Source organism: Sinocyclocheilus anshuiensis, unplaced genomic scaffold, assembly GCF_001515605.1.
Source record: "Sinocyclocheilus anshuiensis isolate Anshui unplaced genomic scaffold, SAMN03320099.WGS_v1.1 scaffold928, whole genome shotgun sequence".
In the NCBI taxonomy this organism is placed as follows: Eukaryota; Metazoa; Chordata; class Actinopteri; order Cypriniformes; family Cyprinidae; genus Sinocyclocheilus; species Sinocyclocheilus anshuiensis.
This window is the reverse complement of record NW_015552531.1, coordinates 1,241,455-1,252,043: the sequence shown is the minus strand read 5'-3', so window position 1 is coordinate 1,252,043 and position 10,589 is coordinate 1,241,455. Positions and strand designations below refer to the sequence as shown.

Sequence of the window (10,589 nt, the reverse complement as noted above, 5' to 3'; positions counted from 1 at the left end):
TGGATTTTTATCATTTTAGGGTGGTTGTGTACACACACTGCCAACACACATTTCAGTTCAAACAACTTGTAAAAGTGCATGTAGCATCATATGACCCCTTTAAAAATAATTACTGATAGTTTGTGTCACTATTTGATTGCACTGCAGTGTAAAAAAAAAAAGCACCAAATTGTAATACTTTGGGTTTTCAAAACCATCAACCTTAAGTATGAAGCAAAATACTGCCTTAGCAAGCATCACTAATAAAAACAAGTTAATATTCAGATTCACCTGGTAAAGACAGGAAGTAGCCAGTACTTCTTCTGGTCCCCAAACACCTGAGCAATGTTCTTGCTGAAGCCCAGGGAAAATCCATTTTTATCAGGGCCATTTCTGAAGACCGGGGCTCTGAACGCTTCTGAACATAAAGAACACCACAGAAGAGGGTTGAAATGCATACACTACCTTTCAAAAGTTTAGGGTCAGTAGGTTTTTTTTAAATTAGAATGTCATGGAAAAGTTAATTTATTTCAGTAATGGGTTTTTGTTAAATGTGAGCCAAAATCATCACAATTAAAAGAACCAAAGACTTAAACTACTTCAGTCTGTGTGCACTGAATTTATTTAATGCACGAGTTTCACGATTTGAGTTGAATTACTGAAATAAATGAACTTTTCCACGACATTCTAATTTATTGAGATGCACCTGTATATTCAAACAGAAAATAGGTATTTTAAACAAGAATAATATTTCACAATATTACACAATATTTTTTACAGTATTTTTGACCAAATAAATCAGTGAGCATAGGAGACTTCTTTCAAAACCATTAAAAAAATAGTTTTTACTGAGTCTGACCCCAAACTTTTGAACGGTAGTGTAGATGCATGGCAAACCAGAACATGAAATCATTGAGCTTTTGTGCCTGAAGCTGACTGAGTGAATTTATGCCTTTTCAAAATAAAATTACAGGGCCTGATGGGAAAACAAGCAGGGAATTTCTTCAAACACTGCTTGACTGATCTGGTCAACACAAGGAAATTTGAACGACCAGTTTTCCAAAATAAATCTGAACAAGGTTTAGCTTGTGCACAGTACGTCTACTGTTGTTGCTATGGTAACAGTTGTGAGCAAGCTCTACAGTCTACAGGCATGGCATCTTTGTTAGAAACATGAACTTATCTATACAGTACATGTATACAAAGATACAGAGAAGGGAGTATGGTCAGGTGTGTTACCTATGGTGGACCTGTTTTTTCCCACAAGCCACAAGTGGTAGGTGAAGAGTGAAAGAATGCTGATGCAGAACATGGCCGCCACAAAAAAGAGAAACAAGACATGGAATTTGGCATGAGACTCTGGCAGGTCATTCTGAGAGAGGGGAGAGAGAGAAAGGAGAGCTGTGAGACAAAGATCAACAACGAGCAAGACACGGGCAACAGGTCACTCTGACACAACTTGACAGGTACGTTAGGGTCACAGGGTTAAAACGACAAAAAACAGTCAACGTAACTCACTGCGCTAACACTGACACATTTACTAAACACTGAGGGATTACCTTTGGACAATTCTCTGCCGATTTCCTCCGGCAAAGCTTAGTGCAAACAGAGACAGACTGTTAGACACAGGAAGAGCACAGCGGGAGAGCAAAAGCTTTGGCCGCAGAGAGACGCAGGCAAGAAGGGATTACAACAGCAAACAAGTGCTTGTCAAAACACATACACTACTGTTCAAAAGTTTGGGGTAGGTAAGATTTTTTAAATGTTTTGAAAGAAGCCTCTTTTGCTCAAGGCTGCATTTATTTGATAAAAAAAAAGTAAAACCAGTAATATTGTGAAATATAATTAAAATGTATTATAACCGTGTTCTATTTGAATATATTTTAAAATGTAATATATTCCTGTGATGACAAAGCTGAATTTTCAGCAGCCATTACTCCAGTCTTCAGTGTCACATGATCCTTCAGAAATCATTCTAACATGCTGAAGAAGCTCAAGAAGCATTTCTCATTTTTACAGTTGTGCTGCTTAATATTCTTGTGGAAAAAAAACATTATACATTTTTTCCAGGATTTTCTTTGATGAATATAAAGCTAAAAAGAACAGCATGTATTTTAAATAGAAATCATTTGTAACATTATAAATGCTTCTACTGTCACTTTTGCTCAATTTATTGCATCATTGCTGAATAAAAGTATTAATTTTGTTTAAAAAATCTTACTGACTTTTGAATGGCAGCATAAGTGAAACGAACAGATGAAATGGAAAGGACAGCATGTATGAGGGTGGCAGAGTGGACAAGTGAAGCCAGGTATATGGACATAAACTGATGCATGACGCACAATTAGGAAATGTAGACAGGAACCTGCTGAAAATGCATATCTATGTCCTACCTTCATAAGATGCACCATGGCAGTGAAAATGTTTATGTACATGGAAGAAATGTACACAAATGAGTATGATGAAAGGTGAGGGATCTACTCACTGTCCAGAACTTTATGAAGTATTGAAGGACAGACGCTGCGATGAATAAGCAGTATACAAGCGAGTAAGTCAGGAACAGGATGAAATACTTGTAGTTGGAGAAACCCACACAGTTATTCACCCTGTGGAAGATGGAGGGAAAGAGAGACGTTAGCAGGGTGTTAATCAATTTGTTTTTAACAAATTAAATTTCAGTGCCAACAACCTGCATCTCACTCACCATGGACAGTGATGATCCATCTTTAGTACACACCTGTCAGTAACAAGAACAAGCAATGTGTTTGATGGCATTCAAGAAAGACCAACAAAATATGGTAGTAGTTAAAATGACACAAATGAAACATGAAAGCAAAATGTCATAAGAACTATTCATGAGACACTACAGTAACTTACATGTCACATGCAGAACAATGATGACATCTGTCTGGCTTGATGACCTGGCATCGGTCACAGTACCGGATAGCTAAAAGATGAGGAAAAAAATCATACCAGTTTCTATGCCTATTTTTATGGCAAAATCCAGGTTCAGATATACAACAATAAAGGTAATAATAAATTGCAAACAATAAAAATAAATAAATCTGTAATAGTAAAATAAGAATAAATAGATAATAGTAAAAACAATAATAAATTAGTAATAATAATAATATATTCTATTCAAATATGTTTTTACAAGTTTACAATAGACTATACAAGATCATTTGATATTTTAAAATTTAATTTTTTAAAGAGTTTCATAAATAAATCAATGTTTAAATATAGATTATTTACACAGAACTTCATAATTAGGGTGGTCACCTTGGCTGCCTATGACGCTGTTTACCAGCTAAACCAAAAACAATTTTCAAAAACTTTTGGCAATTAAATAACTGAATTGTTGAAAGTTTAAAACACATCTTACTCAATAAAAAGTCTAAACCTGTGTCTGCTTACATCTGGTACTTAGGCCCTTGAGGTACAATCTTGTGGGTAATTTCTTATTACATATTCTGTGTTTGAGTCAGTCTCTAACCTCCTGCCCCGGTGCGGGTGTAGAGGGGGAGACTGGTGGCCACTCGCTTCAGGATCTCCTGCTGAGTTTCTGGACGCTGTTCCTTCTCATACTGCTCTTTCTCAGATTTGGGTAGACAGAACTGACACACAATACAAAACAATCAGCTCACTGTATGACAAATCAGCAGCATGTTCCATTTTGACAACAATAGCGTGTAAAATGATACGTATAAAAACACTCACTCCAAGGAAACAAATAAATATTGTGTGCATTTATTCATAATGCCTGGATTAACATGTTAATATGCATATCATCTATGTGGCATGTTACCATGGGCTGCATGTAAAAAACAAATAAAACTGTTTGTTTTATACCCGCTGTACCTCTTTGGAAGGGGTTGCTGGTCTTGTAAAGATGGCTTTCCAGTACGACCACACAAACATGATGAACGACACATGAAACACAGTCAGGTAGATAACTGCACAGAACAGAGAGAATACAGTCATTAACAACAAGACTGCATGAGCCCGCAGAGAAAAGCCTGCCAGAAACAGTCCGAGTATAAATCAGTCACTCTAAAGGCGTTTGTGATTGCTGATGCAGTTTGACTGTGCTGGAAGGCCACAGTCAGCACAAGCACGGACCAAATAAACCTGTAATAGCCTGACAGTTGTGCCAAAGTGACTCTGTACCTTTATAAACATATAGAAATTAAATGAATGATTTTCCTTGCTATAATACATTGAATGGTTATTTGGTTTGTGAATTTAAGAAGATTTCTACAAGGGTCTTTGAAATAAGTAATTCTGATTGGTCAGTTTTGGTCTGATTGGTCAGTCCCAATTTATGTCTCTTGTATCATTCCACACATTATTTTTTATTATATAATAAAATAATCTCAACTCAAATCAATATTACCTGTGCATTTATTTATTATTTATTAATAAATGTATTATTTATTCATTTAAATTAATTACTTCATTTAATGTGTACCTAGAATTCAATGTAAACTGCTTTAGATAAAAGCATCTGGCAAATGCATAAATGTACATTTTTATGTGTTTTTTTTTTTTTGTAAATTAATGCGGAACAAACTGGATTATATACAGTTAGTTCATAAACACCTTAAAGGTGATGCAACAATGACTGCACATTGTCCCTTACTTGGCTTTCTCCTTAAAAAAGTGAAGTGAAAGTTTACTCACCTTTTTCAATAGTACTGGGAATAGTAACTGCAGATAATATAAAAACAGAAAGTGAAAAGAAACTGTTTAGCAGATATGACTCATGGCACATCTGCTTTATCACACTTCTACTTCTATGAACACTGCTGAAATATGAAATACACTTTACCTAGACACGTGACAGACGACCTGAGGCTTGACTTTGTGAACATGTTTGCTTATAAACATATAAGCATCTTTTCCATATTGAAAATACAATTTGTGCTATTATTTCTCTGAGAAACTCTCAACAATCTGATTTCTTATTTCTAAAGAGGAAGAACCACATTTAAAGGGTTTCCTACTGTAAACCTGTAAAAAATATTTTATAATAATATAATGCTGTATGGCAAAATATAAATATTCATTTACATTAAAATGATTAACTGTAAAATAAACGAATACAGTTGGCACTACCAAGCTTATAAACACTTCCTAATCTTGAATATGGTGTAAAGCACAATATGTGCTCCAAAACCATAATCCTTGTTCTGTTTTCAGTTTAAAATTAATAAGCGAATTAGCCAGCTCATGTAAACAAACCATTCATTGATGTTTTAGTTCAGTGACTTCCGGTAGGCGCGCGCCCTTTAGGTATGAATAAAAGCGCACTTACACAGACACAGCTCCACCACGTATGCATAATACGACCAGCACACCACTAAGGCAATAAATATCACCGGTATCCACGCCAGACCCCTCTGACAGCATCTCAGTACATGTGTAGGCGCCATCTTTCTCCTTCCTTGACTGCAAAAGACGGGAAGGGAAGGGAGGGATGTGATCTGTCCATCCCATCCGTGCCCCACCACCAACCCCGCCTGTTCGGCTCCGCCTTAGCCCCGCCCAGAGCCGTTGAGAAACAGAGTTGCGCCACTCCCATAGGTTTCCATAGGAACTGAGGAATGCGGAAGTAAAGCGTGTCATGGAGCGGCCAATAGTTCCAGTATTATTGAAGCCCATTCATTTCAGTGCTTCTCAAGCGCACTCGCCAAAAAGTTGAGGAAATTACAGCAGTTTTGGGCATTTTAACGCATTAGTTTACGTCTCGGAAATCTGGCCAGTAGTTGTATTTTATGAAACGCGTTATAGTTAATGTTTAGTTTTAGATAATAGGCAGTTATGCTATATTTGCAGTTAGATAACGTGAGAAACACCTTAATAGCGATCATAACCAGATGCTAGTTGTCATATTTTAAAGTTTTTAGTCTATCTGCAATCTTTCTCTCCCTGTAGGAAGTTGAATGAGTTTCAGTGAAGACTGCCCAATAAAGGAATACAAAAAAGGTTTTCCCTGAGTGCAGTTGACTTGTGTTTTTTAAACGGTTTTTACAAATTTTTTATTGGGTTAAATTCCGTATTTACTGGCCTTTTTAACATATATTTATATTGTCTACTTACATAAATGGCATAAAATAATACTGGGATGTAATTAATCTTTTTAAATTCAACATTAAAAAAAGCAAAACTTATAAACATTGAGTGTTTGATTATGTCTAAATATACAATGCAAAACATTAAATAAATAAATAAGGTAGTATGACCGGTAAAACTCTTTACAGTAACTAGAGTAGAGCTAAATGTAGGCTATATTTATTAAACAGCCATACGGGCATCTAGTGGTTAAACCATGGCATTACATAGGAATATAATTTTTCTGGCTACCAAACGCCTCTAATTTGCCTCTTTGCACTGGAATTTAAAAACATTTTCTCTATTTTAACCTTAAATACTACACTAATTGTAATATAAATAAGCATATTAGAAAAAATATTAATGCTGTCTCTTCATCACTCCCCAGAATAAAATGCGAATGTAAAACGTAGCGTAGTTGTCAATACACAATCAATGCACATGATGTGTTAATAATAACTAGAAATTGCTGCAAATATAGTGAAACTGCTGTCTATCCTACTTAAACCCATTCAAACATATTGACAGCGTGGTGTTGTTTGGAACTATTGGCCACTCCATTTACTTCCGCATTCCTCAGTTCCTATGGAAGCCTATGGGAGTGTCCCATATGGCAAGCCGTTTTAGCATTAAATACTCCTTGCTGTACTAGTCATAATTTAGTTTTGACTAGTCAAAATTCCAATTCCAGATATCTATTCTGCAATTTTGACTCGTCGTAATTGGAATTAAGATATCTACAATGTGATTATGACTAGTCATTATATGCATTGAAGATATCTACAATGTTATTTTGACTAGTCATAATATACATTCGAGATATCTACAATGCTATTACGACTAGTCGTTTTGTTCCATTGACTTCCATTGGAAAATATTTTCAAGAGTTGTATAATAAAGGTCCTGCGTCTTTGGGTCATTTTAACTGTTTTATACAGAAGTAATTCAAAAGTATGGAAATAAAAATTTAGCTGGAGCATGTGTAAAAGTGGTAGGCTATACAGAGATGACTCAGATAGGCTTTTTTCCTATTCTGTATCGTAATGTTGAGACATGTGTGCTGTGGATTAAATTGTGTTAGCCTTTATTTACAAACTAACACATGTAAAATCAGTAGCTAAGGATTTGTATAGGTCTCATGTCAACATTTGATATAATGTTAAAAGAATACATTGGCACTCATCATTAAGCAGAATAACATCATCATGGATCTCTTGCTATAATAAAATGCAAAACTCCCACCTTGTGATCTATTTCCTATGGAAGCTCGTTTCCTCCACTAAATAAATAAATAAATAAATAGCGACTTTTTATCTCACAATTCTGACTTTTTTTTTCTCAGAATTGCAAGATATAGCTAAACACAATGCAAAGAATTGTGAGTTACAAAGTTTATAACTCGCATTGTTTATATCTCGCAATTCTGAGAAAAAAAAGTCCGAAGTTAAAAGGCTGCAAATTACTTTTATTTTTTAACGACACAAGTAAACCTGAATCCATACACAACGTAATGTAACCTACTAATTAAATGTAATCAATGCTAATTAAGCTTTTATTAAATTGTAATATTTTTCAAATCAGCCTTTACTTTTTTTGACTGCATGATTATGAAGCATCGTTCTTGTCCGTCATGCATTTATTTGTACTATTTTTCATGTTTTTGTTGTATAATTCCATTGTTCTTCATTATGTCTAAATATATAATAAATTCAGACGAGCAGTTTGTGGTTTTCTGCCTTTATTGAACATTACACTGCATTTGGTCCGTTTTGCAACATGACTCAATTAAAATCACAGCGCTATACATACATGCACGCTGGATGCCTTTTACCACATATGGCTGCATCCAGATATTATTTAATAATAATTTAATTATTTAGTCATTTATCCAGTAGCTTTCTCTCCGTGACAACAAAAGCAGACCACTGTTGTTAGCAGTTAGCACTAAACATTAGTCGGGGAGGGGCTCTGGGAGGAGCTGAGTAAATTTATTCTCACGTCACACAACAGCGGATTCGACTAGGAACAGGTACAATTCAGATATCTTGAAATATAATTGTGACTAGTCGAAACTGAATTAGAGATATCTCTAATTACCTTTGCATATGTGTGACGCCCTATTGAAGATATCTATGACGTCATAACAGATATCTTAAATAGAGTTTTGACAAGTCATAAAGTATTTAGAGATATCTCTAATCCGATTTCTTACTAGTGCAATTATAATTGCAGATATCTCTAATTGTCATTGTGACTAGTCGAATTATAATTATGACTCGTCAAAATACAATTGTTCCTATCTTAAATTATATTTATGGATAGTCAAAACAAACTTTTAAATGCTAAAACGGTTTGCGATAGGCGTCAGTCTACTGGCGAATCAATGGCTCAGTTAATATTAGGTTACTTGCCTGGTGAAAATAAAAAATTTTTCTTTAATTATGAAGTCCATCTGTCATAAAAAAAACAAGTAAATATTTCAGTAAAAAAATAAAAAGTGACTCAAGACATCATTATCGCCTCTTTTAATAACAGTTTTCAAGTCGAAAAATACTTGTTTGCACAAAGTCTGCTTAAGTATAGAAATTTTTTTCACTATTTGGTAACAAAAACAGACAGAAACAAAAATGGGGTATACAAATTGAACGTTCTTATACAGGTTGACATCTATTTGGTACAAGTAACCAGGAAACCAATAACATAGATCATCTTAATGGGATGGGATGACACATTTACAATCACAGAGCATGTGGTTTAAAATAAAGCCACTAAGACACAGGTAAACTTAGTTCAAGAGTATCTTCAATACTGAGAGCATCTACATTGAAATCCCTTCACGGGTATTCTGTGCATCACAAAATATGCTCCATTAGATCTTACTCAATTTGGACAATGATAAACCAAAGAGCACAGCATAGTCACAAGGGTAAAGGGGAGAACCAAACAGAATCTCAAAAATCCTTTAATGGTGTCCAACAGGGAAAATATATATGTACACATACACACACACATACATACATACATACATACATACACACAGATATATACATATACACACATGTATATATATATATATATATATATATATATATAAAAAAATAAAGATCTGAGACACACATCATCTTTACCTCGTGACACTTCCCTTTACCCCTATATCAACTTGCTGTTCTATCTCTTGCCCCTCTTATTTCCCGCTGGTGGCTTTTTGAGCTGTAGCAGTGGCCCTCCTGTCCCAAATCCAGGAGTTTGTGTGTTGGAAACTCCAAAGGTCAACCCAGCTGATGCATTAATTCCAGGGTTACTGAAGTTAAAGCCAGAGGTGTTAGATGTCCCAAACCCTGAGAAACAAAGATTTTAAAATGTGAGCAGTAAATATTTTAGGTTTTCTCAACCTTTACTGCTACAAAAAAAAAAACATTTAAGCAAGTCACACAACAGCTGTTAACAAATAAACTATGCAAATTTTACATTTCAAGCTCTCTGATATGCAGTGCTTGCCCTTAAGCAGCATGATGTTGATGCATTCTGGGGGAAAGGATTATTATAATTAATAATAATTAATTATAATTATAATTAAGGAGGAGCTGTTAGTAATGGTTAGCGTTGATGAAAGCGGGTAAGATGGAGGAGGGTGCTAACAAACACACCTGCGCTCAGGCTCCCTCCAGATGGCTTGCTAGAGGAAAACCCGAACGACAAACCTCCTGTTGCCACGCCCCCAAACCCAGGGCCGCTACCAAATGCTGCCGAGACACAGATGGGGGGCATTTAGGTGTTGCGACTACATATATTCCAGAGATAAACTCTTAGTCACAGGGCGGGGGAATGGAGGACAGGAATGAGTGATGAGTTACATTTGAGATTAACTAGGAAAAACTGATGAAGGAAAAATATAGTTAGGGAAATGTGAAAAATACAAGTTCAATATACAACCTAACCAATAAAAAAAAAACATCTTTGCATTATTAAAACAAAGAACAATAAGAGTACTGATTGCACCATATCTTAAATTTACAGCAATTGTTCACTCAAAAACTAAAACATGGCATCATTCCATTCCCTGTATTAATTTTTTTTCTGTCTTTTTGCTATACAACATTTTATAAAGCACGGAAAAAACACCAAAAAGTTCAAATTCAAATAAAATGAGGAAAAGACCAACATTTAAGATGATTTGCCACTCTAGTAATTTGTGAATTAATCAATGAATACAAATTGTTAACTGGTCAGTCTCACTTAAATAATAAATAAATAAAAAAGGTAATTGCAACTATTTATCTTACATGTTTGACTTTTTGAATTGTGAGAAAAAAGTAATAATGAGATATAAACTCAATTCTAAGAAAAAAATTAACGTTTTAAAAATTAATTAAAGGGTTAACTCGCAATTCTGATAAGAAAGTCCAAATCGAGATACACATTTGTAATTATATATATATATATATATATATATATATATATACTGAAAATATACATTGTCAACAGTCCAATCTCAT

At 34.7% G+C, this 10,589-nt stretch overlaps 2 protein-coding genes across 6 annotated transcripts in view; both read right to left on the bottom strand.

Annotated features, from left to right (window-relative positions):
- Nucleotides 1–5,467, bottom strand: part of LOC107663708 (probable palmitoyltransferase ZDHHC20) — a 10,216-nt gene extending 4,749 nt beyond the window's left edge. Inside the window, exons 1-10 of one of the 3 annotated variants that reach the window (XM_016454013.1) lie at nt 5,297–5,467; nt 4,663–4,689; nt 3,841–3,935; nt 3,476–3,596; nt 2,857–2,926; nt 2,684–2,716; nt 2,465–2,585; nt 1,539–1,574; nt 1,219–1,351; nt 271–397 (exon numbers count right to left, since the gene is read on the bottom strand). In XM_016454013.1, coding sequence (XP_016309499.1) covers nt 271–397; nt 1,219–1,351; nt 1,539–1,574; nt 2,465–2,585; nt 2,684–2,716; nt 2,857–2,926; nt 3,476–3,596; nt 3,841–3,935; nt 4,663–4,689; nt 5,297–5,414 — 881 coding nt within the window. In that variant the 5' untranslated portion in view covers nt 5,415–5,467. Of the gene's footprint in view, nt 1–270; nt 398–1,218; nt 1,352–1,538; nt 1,575–2,464; nt 2,586–2,683; nt 2,717–2,856; nt 2,927–3,475; nt 3,597–3,840; nt 3,936–4,662; nt 4,690–4,810; nt 4,993–5,296 lie in introns of those variants that run through there. The other 2 variants (XM_016454015.1, XM_016454014.1) reach the window with 2 other exon arrangements.
- Nucleotides 5,468–9,145: 3,678 nt separating this feature from the next.
- Nucleotides 9,146–10,589, bottom strand: part of nup58 (nucleoporin 58) — an 11,932-nt gene continuing 10,488 nt past the window's right edge. For 2 of the 3 annotated variants that reach the window (XM_016453938.1, XM_016453939.1), the window contains one exon: nt 9,146–9,431. In XM_016453938.1, coding sequence (XP_016309424.1) covers nt 9,262–9,431 — 170 coding nt within the window. In that variant the 3' untranslated portion in view covers nt 9,146–9,261. Of the gene's footprint in view, nt 9,432–9,740; nt 9,837–10,589 lie in introns of all 3 variants that reach the window. The other variant, XM_016453937.1, reaches the window with a different exon arrangement.